This window comes from Oncorhynchus mykiss, chromosome 12, assembly GCF_013265735.2.
Source record: "Oncorhynchus mykiss isolate Arlee chromosome 12, USDA_OmykA_1.1, whole genome shotgun sequence".
In the NCBI taxonomy this organism is placed as follows: Eukaryota; Metazoa; Chordata; class Actinopteri; order Salmoniformes; family Salmonidae; genus Oncorhynchus; species Oncorhynchus mykiss.
The window spans coordinates 59,273,488-59,287,802 of record NC_048576.1 but is presented as its reverse complement, the minus strand read 5'-3'; the positions used below and the strand labels follow the sequence as shown (position 1 = coordinate 59,287,802).

The 14,315-nt window shown below is 40.7% G+C and overlaps 2 protein-coding genes across 6 annotated transcripts in view; one reads left to right on the top strand and one right to left on the bottom strand.

The window, feature by feature from the left end:
- Window positions 1–14,315, bottom strand: part of sez6l2 (seizure related 6 homolog (mouse)-like 2) — a 109,753-nt gene that overhangs the window by 55,304 nt on the left and 40,134 nt on the right. For 2 of the 5 annotated variants that reach the window (XM_036937902.1, XM_036937900.1), the window contains exons 2-3: window positions 4,732–4,808; window positions 3,680–3,808 (exon numbers count right to left, since the gene is read on the bottom strand). In XM_036937902.1, the coding sequence (XP_036793797.1) occupies window positions 3,680–3,808; window positions 4,732–4,789 (187 nt within the window). In that variant the 5' untranslated portion in view covers window positions 4,790–4,808. Of the gene's footprint in view, window positions 1–3,679; window positions 3,809–4,731; window positions 4,809–6,515; window positions 6,977–7,213; window positions 7,314–14,315 lie in introns of those variants that run through there. The other 3 variants (XM_036937903.1, XM_021624314.2, XM_036937904.1) reach the window with 3 other exon arrangements.
- asphd1 (aspartate beta-hydroxylase domain containing 1) overlaps window positions 7,226–14,315 on the top strand; it is a 65,992-nt gene continuing 58,902 nt past the window's right edge. Inside the window, exon 1 of the mRNA XM_021624315.2 lies at window positions 7,226–7,356. The gene's annotated coding sequence lies outside the window, so the exon portion shown is untranslated. The remainder of the gene's footprint in view (window positions 7,357–14,315) is intronic.

Below are 14,315 nucleotides of genomic sequence, written 5' to 3'. Positions count from 1 at the left end.
GAGGCGATTGATAAAGTACAATCCAGATTGTCTGAAATATATCAGAATGTAAATGATGAGTGTGATAGATGTCATGTCTCACCATGTGACCTTAGTCACATATTCATTTAATGCTCTAAACTACACAATTACTGGGATTCTATTTTTAAAATGGTGTTTGAAATTAACCTGCAGCCATGTCCCTTGATAGCTGTTTTGGTATTCCAGAATACTTGTTCTCCTTGGACCCCAAACATGCTGATGTTGCTGCTTTTACATCCTTATTAGCTCGACAGATTTATTTTCCAGTGGAAGTCTGCTCAGCAGCCCCCCTCTACTTCTCAATGGCTAAATTATGTAATGTTCTTCCTAAAGCTTGAGAAAATTAAGTATTCTCTTAGGTGTTCCACTGATACATTTGTTAGAAAATGGCAATATCATACTTCAATTGCTTGCAGAGGCTCCCCTCTGATGAGATGCTTTAAGGTTTCCCAGTAGGTATTTCCAGTGGTCATTACATAATAGGTACACTCATCAATATAATGCTATCCAGTCCAAGCAAGTTTGTCTAAGGTTTACTAATAATTGATTTACTTATTTATTTATGTTGCTCCACTTTTTTGGATGTGTTGTGTGGAGGGAGGAAGGAAGGTTGGGATGGGATAGGGTCAAATCTTTATACATACATTGACAGTGTTGGCCGTCATTGTAAATTAGAATTTGTTCTTAACTGACTTGTCTAGTTAAATAAATGTTGAAAAAATAAAAATACATCGATGTATATTTTGTAAAACTTGAAAAAATATATATACCATTTAAAAAAAAATTAATGTGCACATGATACCCCATAATGACAAAGCGAAAACAGGTGACAGAGCTCTAGAGTTCCTCTGTGGAGATGGGACAACCATCTCTGCAGCACTCCACCAATTAGGCCTTTCACTCCACCAATCAGTGGCCAGATGGAAGCCAGTCTTCAGTAAAAGCACATAACAGCACGCTTGGAGTTTGCAAAAAGGCACCTAAATCATCTCAGACCATGAGAAACAAGATTCTCTGGTCTGATGAAACCAAGATTGAACGCTTTGGCCTGAATGCCAAGCGTCACATCTGGAGGAAGCCTGGCACCATCCCTACGGTGAAGCATGGTGGTGGCAGCATCATGCTGTTGAGATGTTTTTCAGTGGCAGGGGCTGGGAGACTAGTCAGGATTGAGGGGAAAGATGAACGGAGCAAAATACGGAGAGATCCTTGATGAAAACCTGCTCCACAGCGCTCAGGACTCAGACTGGGTGTAAGGTTCACCTTCCAACAGGACAACTCTAAGCACACAGCCAAGACAACGCAGGAGTGGCTTCGGAACAAGTCTCTGAATGTCCTTGAGTGGCCCAGCCAGAGCCCGGACTTGAACCCAATCGAACAACTCTGGAGAGACCGGAAAATAGCTGTGCAGCAATGCTCCCCATCCAACCTGACAGAGTTTGAGAGGATCTGCAGAGAAGAATGGGAGAAACTCCAAATACAGTTGTGCCAAACTTGCTGCGTCACACCCAAGAAAGCTTGAGGCTATAACAGCTGCCAAAAGTGCTTCAACAAAGTACTGAGTAAAGGGTCTAAATACTTATGTAAATATGATATCACTTTTTTTTATATAATATATTTGCAAAAATTTCTAGAAATCTCTTTTTGCTTTGTCATTACGGGGTATTGTGTGTAGATAATGGAAAAAAAAACAATTTAATACATTTTCGAGGCTGTAACGTAACAAAATGTGGAAATGGCAAGGGGTCTGAATACTTTCCGAATGCACTGTCGATACACTGAACAAAAATATAAACGCAACATGCAACAATTTGAATGCTTTTACTGAGTTACAGTTCATTTAAGGAAATCAGTCAATTGAAATAAATTCCTTAGGCCCCAATCTATGTATAACACATGACTGGGATTACAGATCCCAGTCATGACTGGGATGACTGGGATTGTGATCAGTATCTAATGTGACCACCATTTGCCTCATGCAGTCTCCTTCGCATTGAGTTGATCAGGAGGTTGATTGTGGCTTGTAGAATGTTGTCCCACTCATCTTCAATGACTGTGCGAAGTTGCTGGATATTGGCAGGAACTGGAACACTGTCGTACACATATCTCCAGAGCATCCCAAACATGCTCAATGGGTGACATGTTTAGTTAGTATGCAGGCCATGGAAGATCTGGAACATGTTTAGCTTGCAGGAATTATGTACAGATCCTTGCGACATGGGACCTTGCATTATCATGCTGAAATATGAGGTTGTGGCGGCGGATGAATGGCACGACAATAGGCCTCAGGATCTTGTCACAGTATCTCTGTGCATTCAAATTGCCAATCGATAAAATGCAATTGTGTTTGTTGGCCATAGCTCATGCCTGCCCATACTATAACCCCACCGCCACCATGTTGACATCAGCAAACCACTCGCCCACACGGCGCCATACACGTGGTTTGCGGTTGTGACGTTGGGAGCGGCTTATGGTACAGAAATTAACCTTATTCTCTGCCAATAGCTCTTTTGGACATTCTTGCAGTCAGCATGCCAATTGCACACTCCCTCAGAACTTCAGAAATCTGTAGCATTGTGTTGTGTGGCAAACTGCACATTTTAGAGTGGCCTTTTATTGTCCCCAGCACAAGGTGCACAGCGTTGCTGCGCAGCTATTTTCAGGTCTCTCCAGAGATGTTCGATCAGGTTCAAGTCCAAATTTACGTACACATGGTCTGTGGCACCTTGTGCTGTATAATCAGCTTCTTGACATGTCACACCTTTCACGTGAATGGATTATCTTGGCAAAGAAGAAATGATCAACAACAGGGATGTCAACAAATTTGTACACACAATTTGAGAGAAAGAAGCTTTGTGTGCGTATGAAACATTTCTGGTATTTTTCATTTCTGCTCATGAAACATGGGACCAACACTTTACATGTTTTGTTTATTTTTTTGGCAGGGGTGGCTTCACTCGAGGTCTCAACTTACTGTTGAGAGTTAGAATTGTGGAATACACAAGGTGCAATTTCAAAATATGGTTTTGCATCAGCAGTTTTCTCATGTAATGTCAGTCACTGAAGGTCACTCATGTCAGCTAACATTTTTTTTATTGTAAGTTAGTTTTGTGGTCAGGTATCTAAACTTCTAGTAATAATGGTTGAAATACCAACCGGGGGGCCCACGTTGATAACAAATCACTTAGTCAGATATCATATTTAAAAAATGCTAACATTTCTCCACAACCTATGGCAAAATGAGTAGAATTGCATGAAGTGATTTATAAGATGTATACATTTTCTCAACACCCCATGGCAAAATGTGTAGAATTGCAGGAAATGAACTGTAAAACTTAATTTCACTTAGGGCCCCAAAAGGACTGCATGTGTGGGTATTTTGTGGCCCCCACCCCCATCAAAGTTACTCATACCTGGTTTAAACACGCACAGTTTTGTCATGAGTGTGCTGATTGGTCCGCATCGTGGCCCCCACCTACCCTACACCACTGATGCCATCGTGATTCTATTTAAGCAGTTGGTTTAGGTATATTTGAAAAGGGTTTTACAAATAAAAATATAGTATTACTGTTATTGTTATTATTAATGAGTAGTAGCATTTGAATGAATATCAGTACTGATATAATAATCTAAAACTGCTACTGGTGAGCTATGCTACCTGTATCAACTGGGGGGTGGCCCAGGTACTCCTTACTCAGAAGGGCTGCATGGATCAGCTTGCCCAATGGATGGGGACCAGGACTTGCTGTGGGAGGAGCCTCAGGGTCAGGGGTCACAAAGCTCAAGCCTAAGAGGAAAGAGATATATAATGACTTGGGAAAAAAATTGACTTCAGAGGAAATGGAGGAATTTAAACTATTAATTTTTTTAATTCAAAAAACATCTGTCACAAGAAACATTTCTGCATCTCTCTCTCTCTCTCTCTCTCTCACACACTTGTGCTGAGCGATTGGAGCTTTGAGGTCATTTCGATTACTAAAAATAAATCACAATTTTGATAATTTTTTAAAACATTAAATGGTGTAACACAGTAAATCAATTAATAAAAGTCCCAGGATGGTAGGGACTGCCCATGACTGTTCATCACTTAAATATTAACCATCAGCTATTCACATTACTTTAATAAAATATTTAAGTTGTTGTGTATATTACATTTGATTTAGTTGATGACTTATTTAATTCCAAGTCATCATCTCATCTTTATAGAGCTGCTGGCCATGCTGTCTGACAGTCAATATTTTAGTGGTTTTTCAAAGTAAATTAGCCATATTTTATGACTGCTGAATGCCAACTATCAATCACTTAGATCCATATACGGTATTTTCAAGTAGAGATACCTCGCAAATAAACTGCTCTCTACGTATCCCCTCTTGATTGTGCATTCTTCTCTCTTAAGTAGCAGGCGTAAAAGATACAAAGACTGGACAAGTTTAGCCGCGCAATGGATTATGATTATTGTAGTTAATTATCACATTTTCTACAGTAAACTATATATATAGAACATGTTCTATATAGAATAGAACATTGGCCTGTTGGAAACTACAACTCCCAAGCACAGTTAGGGCATATGATCTGATTTATCTCTAGAGAAACTGCAGAAAAATAACCAACATTAATCGCTCAGCACTATCTCTCTCACACACACACACACACACACACACACACACACACACACACACACACACACACACACACACACACACACACTACCTGTAGTTAGGTGGAGGATGGTGACAGATAGTGTCACAGCAAGAACTGTAGACACCATGGTTTAGTATCAGAACAGCCTGACAGAGATGGGAGGGAAACAGAAGTGGGGAGGGAAAGAGATTGTAAGGAAGGAAAGAAGAGCAGATACAACCTAAATGATTCCTTACTGCAGTATTGTACTTTATCAATCAGAACAACAGCACCAGCAACTACACTGATCATATATTAAAAACCTAAGCTTTAGAGCAGGGGTGTCAACATACGGAGGGGGTCCAATCCGGCTCGCAGGTGAAGTAAAAATATTTCAACAGGCAAGAAATGTAACCAATTTCAGTGCAGCCCTTCGGACCTCATCGAAGACCGAACGAGGCCCCCATCAGAGCAAAATGAGTTTGACACCCCTGTTTTAGAGAGACAGATATTCAAATGTGCAGTCTGTGTGGTCATTTACATTTTTGATTCGTAAAGAATATCACATACAAATGAGCTTAGCCTAACTGTCTTACTCCATCATAAGCCAAAGGTTATATTGCTCCCTCCTTTGTTTACAAACAATAAACAAACAAGGTATAGCTTCAAAATGTTTAAACATGTTTACTTATTTTATTTCACTTTATTTAACTAGGCAAGTAAATTAAGAACAAATTCTACATTTACAAAATGTGTATTAGGGAGGGTTACATTTCCCCAACCCATCCATCCCTAATGTACAAACCCCTCTCAAATTCAAAGATAAATTAATGTAATCCAGGTGATAGTTTAAAACATGTATTTACATTTGTTCATGCTATTGTTTATGTAAACAATGGGGTAAAGTAACCTTATTTTAGGTTATGATAGGCTAGGCTAAGCTTGCTCCCGAGTGGCACAGCGGTCTAAGGTACTGCATCTCAATGCTATATGCAACAGTACAGACACCCTGGTCCGAATCCAGGCTGTATCACAACCGGCCGTGATTGGCAGTCCCATAGGACGGCGCACAATTGGCCCATCGTCGTCCGGGTTTGGCTGGTGTAGGCGTCACTGTATATAAGAATTGTGCTAAGCTTAAGAGACATATAAATTCTATCAATGGGTATATCAAGCATTTCAATGTCATTGAACATATCCCCATATCCCATTTTGTATCTTTAAACCTACAATAAAAGTGCCTTGGTAAAGGTAAAATTGCTCAAAACGTGATATTATCAGCAGTGCAGCATTATCAATGGTGCTTTTTAGTGTTGTCTTCCACCAATGTCTAATCATATAAATCTATCTCACAATATAAGATAAAGAGGAAAAGGCTAACACATTTCAGATTGTGAACACGTATTTACATTATGCGGGTCCTAAGGCCCAAGGGGGTTTCGATCCGTGGTCGTACGACATGCCTTCTGTGCTGTCACGGTCACTCAGATCTAAAATACTGTAATAGAGATCATATATCTGTATAGCTACATTAAACTAAACATGATAGGCCCCATAGAATAGGCCTATCATGTTAAGTTATGCATCGCAGGAGAATGTTTAATTCCTTCATGCTTTCAATGGCGTTCCGTTTTCTTTTTCAAAATATCCACCAAATCATTCTATTTGCCCGATAACCACTCTCACCGGACGGCTATAAAAAATGAATAGGCCTAATTTGTATTTGCGTCAGAGAAAATCAGGAATATTTTTTGTTTGGTTTAAGATTTCAATGCAGGTAGCGTGTGTTGTGCAATGTGATGGATTAGAAAAAGAGACCTGCGCTTATTATTAGGCCTATGCGTAATAGTTAGCAGCGAGGGAAGCATACGTACCTGGAAAATCACGTCCTGATCTATTCCCTTATTATTATGCGCTTCTCTTACACACCGGAATTCGCGTTTCAGTCAAAAATCGGGCTATTGTTGGTTGAGCTACGTTCTCTTTTACAGCGTTCCTTCGAGTCCCTTACGTAAAATACCAGCGCTGATGCTGCACATAAAATGTTTAAATTATAATTTGCTCCCACACAGCCCTGCTCTTTGTGTGAGTATGCAGGGGGCTTTGTGACTACACCCCTCTAATATCCTAATCACTACCATTGATCTTCCCAAATATGTGTAAAGGTATCCTGCTGTCTTCTGACTCCGCTCCCCCCTTTCTCGTTGATGGTATGTCTATACGCCTCTCTCTTATTTCTAGGCCCTGGAGCGAGCGGATGGGTGGAACGCTGGCAGCTGGTTCTACCTGTATGGTTGAAGCGTTGGTGTGTGTGAGGGCATTTAAATCGGGAGTCATAGCTCACAGATGCGCCCTGGTGGATGTTCGCAGATCTGCATGAACTTGGTTCTCTTGGCGAAGAGCTGTACACCAACAGTGCCGAAACAGCAACACACATCTAAAAGCCCAGGCTAGAGATTGGATAGCATGCAACATTTAAACTAAGATTGCCTATACCAAGCTAATTAGAATACAAAAATATATTTCACTTCAATTGACCAGACGATAAATAAATAAGTCTAAAATAATTTACCCTTCGGTATTTTCCGTAAAGGAGGACATTATACTCTGGCGCTTTGCGGAAACATCGAATGCGGAACAAATTGTATCGAGTTGCACCGGCGCAGCCCATCAAGACAGATAGACAGTGAAGCACAGAAAAAAAGAGGGACAGTGGTGAGTCATTAGGCTACAATTAAAATGTATTAGGATCCCCGCATGCACGCATAATAGATACCTTTTAAATGATAGCCTAGAAATTAACTTATATATTTAGATGTCGACTATTGTCAGAATAAATAGCCTAGGCTACTCAATGCTTTGTCCACCCCCTCTCTATATTTGGACATTATCCCGGGAACGCTTACAATGATTGTCATCGACAAAACTACAAGTGAAAGGCTGTGATGGAAGTATCTGCGCAGTTGTGCTATGTTGTCAATATGTTTACTCAAATGTGCGCTGACGATGATACCTTGTTAATGCACCGGAGGGGACAGTTCTAGGGTGTGCTTTTTGTGTAAGCCAAAAAAGACCGGGATACTGAATCTAATAGGCCTATGTATTTGGATGTGTGCAAGATTGTAAACTCATTTTAGACAAATTATAATATGATTCCTCAACTGCTATTTTTCCCCCTTTATTTTATCAGGGCGTCATACTGAGACCTATTTTACAGATGAGCCCTAATTTACATAAATTGTAGAAAATACACATATCAAAATATAAATACGAAATGCAAGCCGAAAGTAAAAAACGGTCATAAAAAACAAACACATTCATAAGTAACAAGGTCCTCAATCAGCTTTATGAATTGCCATAGAGGCACCAGAACATCATATTTAAGAAAATGTTGAAGATCTGTGGAACAATAAGGTGCAAGAACACTAAAGGAAACCAAAGGAACTTCCAGAGTTCTCCATCCCTGAGACCACTTATTAGAAGGCATGCTATGGTGGCAGATTGAGAGGAGGACATGTTCTGAGCTAAACTGACCAAAACACACTCCCAACAACACATAAAAACTATGGGCTGTTTAGGTGAGAGCTGATGCCATCTTGTGATAAACAGTGCTCACTTTGTCAAAGGCAGGGGCACAAAATATTTTGCTTGTACATTCCCAGCAAAGGTTTGGACACCTACTTATTCCATGGTTTTTCGTTTTTTTTAAAAATATTTTCTACATTAGCCACCCTTTGCCTTGATGACAGCTTTGCACACTCTTGGCATTCTCTCAACCAGCTTCATGAGAAAGTCACCTGGAATGCATTTCAATTAACAGGTGTGTTGTTAAAAGTTAATTTCTGGAATTTCTTTCATTCTGAATTTGTTTGAGGCAATCAGTTGGGTTGTGACAAGGTAGGGGTGGTATACAGTCTTTTACCAAATAGGGCTATCTTCACAAAGCAACTGATTGGCTCAAACGCATTAAGAAGGAAAGCAATTCCACAAATTAACTTTTAACAAGGCACACTTGTTAATTGAAATGCATTCCAGGTGACTTCCGACTATCGAGATGACGAGCCAGCACAGGTGTAACCCATACTTACTAGCAAGGTGACACCAAATCGGTTCACCCTATGTGCTACCTCCAAATATAAATGGAAAAACCAAAACTGGTAACACCTTCCCCCTTAAGACAACAAATATATCCTATATTTTTGTTGGACAAATTTGATCACAACCAACAGAAAATAACTTAATTCAACTTATATGCATCGCTACTTAAATGTGTCATCTTTTACAATATAAAAATGGTGTCTACTGACTGTCAACTAGAGGTCGGCCGATTAATCAGAATGGCCGATTAATTAGGGCCGATTTCAAGTTTTCATAACAATCGGAAATCGGTATTTTTGGGCGCCGATTTCCGATTATTATTATTATTTTTTTAAATACCTTTTATTTAACTAAGCAAGTCAGTTATGAACACATTCTTATTTTCAATGACTGCCTAGGAACTGTGGGTTAACTGCCTTGTTCAGGGGCAGAACGACAGATTTTCACCTTGTCAGCTCAGGGGTTCCAATCTTGCAACCGCACAGTTAACTAGTCCAACGCTCTGACCATTGCCTAACCGTAGCCTGCCTGTTACACGAATGTAGTAGAAGCCAAGGTAAATTGCCAGCTAGCATTAAACTTATCTTATAAAAAACAATCAATCATAATCACTAGTTATAACTACTGATCCAGTTTAGCAGGCAATATTAACCAGGTGAAATTGTGTAATTTCTCTTGTGTTCATTGCACGCAGAGTCAGGCTATATGCAACAGTTTGGGCTGCCTGGCTCATTGCGAACTAATTTGCCAGAATTTTACGTAATTATGACATACATTGAAGGTTGTGCAATGTAACAAGAATATTTAGACTTAGGGAAGCCACCCGTTAGATAAAATACCGAACGGTTCCGTATTTCACTGAAATAATAAACGTTTTGTTTCCGAAATGATAGTTTCCGGATTCGATCATATTAATGACCAAAGGCTCGTATTTCTGTGTGTTATTATGTTATAATTAAGTCTGATTTGATAGAGCAGTCTGACTGAGCAGCAGCAGGCCCGTAATCATTCATTCAAACAGCACTTTCGTGCGTTTTGCCAGCAGCTCTTCGCAAGCACAGCGCTGTTTATGACTTCAAGCTTATCAGCCTAATGGCTGGTATAAACAATGTGAAATGATTAGCTAGTTAGCTGGGTGTGCGCTAATACGGTTTTAAACGTCACTCGCTTTTTGATTTGGAGTAGTTATTCCCCTTGCCGCAGCTTTTGTGGAGCGATGGGTAAAGATGCTTCGAGTGTGGCTATTGTCTATGTGTTCCTGGTTTGAGCCCAGGTAGGGGCAAGGAGGGGGACGGAAGCTATACTGTTACACTGGCAATACTATAGTGCCTATAAGAACATCCAATAGTCAAAGGTAGATGAAATACAAATGGGATAAAGAGAAATAGTCCTATAAATACTACAACTTAAAACCTCTTACCTTGGAATATTGAAGTCTCATGTTAAAAGGAACCACCAACTTTCATATGTTCTCATGTTCTGAGCAAGGAACTTAAACGTTAGCTTTTTTACATGGCACATATTTTACATGGCACACATTTTTACATGGCACATATTACTTTCTTCTCCAACACTTTGTTTTTGCATTATTTAAACCAAATTGAACACATTTCATTATTTATTTGAGGCTAAATTTATTTTATTGATGTTTTATATTAAGTTAAAATAAGTGTTAATTCAGTATTGTTGTAATTGTCATTATTACAAATGTTTTTTTCATTTTTAAATCGGGCGATTAATCGGTATCAGTTTTTTGTCCTCCAATAATCGGTATCGGTATCGGCGTTGAAAAATCATAATCGGTCGACCTCTACTGTCAACAATTCAAATCAAATCAAATCAAATTTTATTTGTCACATACACATGGTTAGCAGATGTTAGTGCGAGTGTAGCGAAATGCTTGTGCTTCTAGTTCCGACAATGCAGTAATAACAAGTAATCTAACTAACAATTCCAAAACTACTGTCTTGTACACAGTGTAAGGGGATAAAGAATATGTACATAAGGATATATGAATAAGTGATGGTACAGAGCAGCATAGGCAAGATACAGTAGATGGTATCGAGTACAGTATGTACAAATGAGATGAGTATGTAAACAAAGTGGCATAGTATAGTATAAAGTGGCTAGTGATACATGTATTACATAAGGATACCGTCGATGATATAGAGTACAGTATATACGTATGCATATGAGATGAATAATGTAGGGTAAGTAACATTTATATATGGTAGCATTGTTTAAAGTGGCTAGTGATATATTTACGTCATTTCCCATCAATTCCCATTATTAAAGTGGCTGGAGTTGAGTCAGTGTCAGTGTTAGTGGTGGCTGTTTAACAGTCTGATGGCCTTGAGATAGAAGCTGTTTTTCAGTCTCTCGGTCCCAGCTTTGATGCACCTGTACTGACCTCGCCTTCTGGATGATAGCGGGGTGAACAGGCAGTGGCTCGGGTGGTTGATGTCCTTGATGATCTTTATGGCCTTCCTGTGACATCGGGTGGTGTAGGTGTCCTGGAGGGCAGGTAGTTTGCCCCCGGTGATGCGTTGTGCAGACCTCACTACCCTCTGGAGAGCCTTACGGTTGAGGGCGGTGCAGTTGCCATACCAGGCGGTGATACAGCCCGCCAGGATGCTCTCGATTGTGCATCTGTAGAAGTTTGTGAGTGCTTTTGGTGACAAGCCGAATTTCTTCAGCCTCCTGAGGTTGAAGAGGCGCTGCTGCGCCTTCTTCACGATGCTGTCTGTGTGAGTGGACCAATTCAGTTTGTCTGTGATGTGTATGCCGAGGAACTTAAAACTTGCTACCCTCTCCACTACTGTTCCATCGATGTGGATAGGGGGGTGTTCCCTCTGCTGTTTCCTGAAGTCCACAATCATCTCCTTAGTTTTGTTGACGTTGAGTGTGAGGTTATTTTCCTGACACCACACTCCGAGGGCCCTCACCTCCTCCCTGTAGGCCGTCTCATCGTTGTTGGTAATCAAGCCTACCAATTAAATACAAGACAAAAACAGCCACCTTTTACTCTATAAATATTTTTCTATATATAGTTGCCTAAAAGACAGAAGTTTTGAAAAAGTAGTAAAATCATGTATGTTCTCTCCTCCCTTTGGAGGAGCACAACCAAAACTAATCTCCAATCTCCAAATAAATTGTAAGCCTGGGCTACATACTGGCTAAACACAAAAACGTATTGACTGCCCACCCTTGAAAGACAAAATCAGAAACCAAGTTGTCCTTACTACGGACGTCTGATTTCAAGGGGAAATTCCTATAATATGAGACTCCAGTGAAGGAGCCGGCGGTTCGTGGAACTTGTCTTTTGCAGGAAAATGAGAGGGTTATAATTGGTGTAGACCACCAGAGGTGTAGAGACCGATACATAAACCTCGAAGTGCTAAAGAGCCAGTACCAAGCGTCTCCTTCTCGATAGTCGAGTTGTGTTTTTGATATGAGGCCAATGTCTTTTAAAAATACCCCACAGGGTGCTCAACATTTGTATCGTCTTTCTGTAGGTGCACAGCCCCTGCTCCTACATTGCTGGCATCGGTGTAAAAAGCAAATGGACAACGGAAATCCAGAGCAGCTTGCACCGGTGCAGAGACCAAAATAGTCTTTGTCTTCTCAAATGCCTCCTGACTGTTGAGGCTCCAACAGAAAATTACTTTCGGACTGGTCAATCTGTAAGTGGTGCATCAACCTGGGCAAAGTTCTTGCAAAAAGCCAAGTTATTGATGGCCTCCACTTTTTCAAACTCTCCCTTGCCCCACCACCTTCCCGAGATATTTCACTGTTGCTTGGGCAATTTCACTCTTTGACAGGTTAATTGTCAGGTTGGCAGCTGTGAAACGCAGAACAGACTCCTAATATCCTGAAGGTGTTGGGGCCAGGTGGTGCTAAATATGACCACATCCAAATATGCTTCAGCATTTTCTAGGCCACATAGAACGATGTGCATGAGCCTTTGAAACATGGCTCTGGCGTTTCCTAACTTGAATGGGAGACAAAGGTAGGCACGCTCAGTTAGAGGGACCTGCCAATATCTCTTCAGCAGATCAAACTTGCTAACGTACTTAGCAGCACCAACAAGGTCCACACAATCATCGACCCTGGGCAAAGGGTACGAGTCCGACTTAGTAATGGCATTGAGTTTCCGAAAATCGGAAACAAAATCGCAGGTACTAAAATACAGGACGAACTCCACTGACAGTTGTCATGTTGTGCAATGCTGTGCTCAAGCATGAACTCCACCTCACTGCGGAGCATCTCTCTCTTTTCAGGATTCACTCGATAGGCATGTTGTTTGATTGGGTTGCAAAGGCTGCAAAGGTGCAACCAGTACAGCTTGGTTCGGTTTACCCGTCCGCTGGCAAACACAGCATGATTTACAGTAAGCCACAACATCCTGTTTCAGACCAGGCCAGAAGATGTTACGCAAGATCTGGTCATATGTCTTGTTGACCCCAAGATGGCCTGCCATAATACCATCTTGAGCCAACCTCAGAATCTCTTGTCGAAGCGTAACTGGAACGACAATTTGAGAGACACTCAGGAGGTTTAGGGAAATCAGGATCACCCATAAACATCGGAGAGATCGACCATGGTGGGATCTGGTGACATCCTCCACAACATTAGTTCTGCTCCCGGCAACTTTCTTACCCATAGCACGCTGGGAACACTAGGTTCCTTTACTCAAGGTTCCTTACAAATGAGAGGATTTGGCATGACCTTCCCTCCAGCCGAATCGTTTCCCAAAATGAATGAGACCCCCTTCACTGGTAGGCTAGGCCTCACTCCAACGACAACGGTACCAGAAACAAGATCAGACTCGAGTTCCACATTACTGTATGCAAAGGAACTTCCATGAAACAAATCTTCACACCTTGTACTACTATCAGTTGCTGAATTGTCAGACAAAGGCAAAACAACCTCCAAAATGAAGGATTGGGCTGCCCAAGTGTCTCAAGTATCTTTACCGGCTGCTTAAAAGTATCTCCACTCTGCAGAGACGCGAACCTGTCTGAAACAAAGGGTTCATATACATATTTTCCAAAATCTTGTTTAGGAGATACGTACACCAATCCCAACCAGACTTAAAGGCTCCCACAAGAATAAACATATTCTTCTCTCTCTGTTTTCTGTTTTAACCTAGGACAATCTGTCGTTTCTCACGGCAGTAATGAAAAACTAGCGGATACAAAAAAACAGTTTTCTGACGATCTTTATCTTTTGGGCACTGTAGAAAAAGTCTGAAACCTAGTAATATGAGGTGAATTCACTGGTTTGCTATTTGTGAAAGGATTAACTACTGGGTGCTCTGTTTGTGAAGGTAGTTTTGTGTCAACACAAACTCATCTGCAAGGACTGCAGCTTTCTCAAGTGTGAGATCCTTGTGCTCATAAATGTAGGTCTTAACCCTTTCGTGAAGGCAATTCTTGAACTGTTCGAGAAGTATGAGTGTGTTTTTTTAAAATTTATTTACCTTTATTTAACCAGGTAGGCAAGTTGAGAACAAGTTCTCATTTACAATTGCGACCTGGCCAAGATAAAGCAAAGCAGTTCGACAGATACAACAA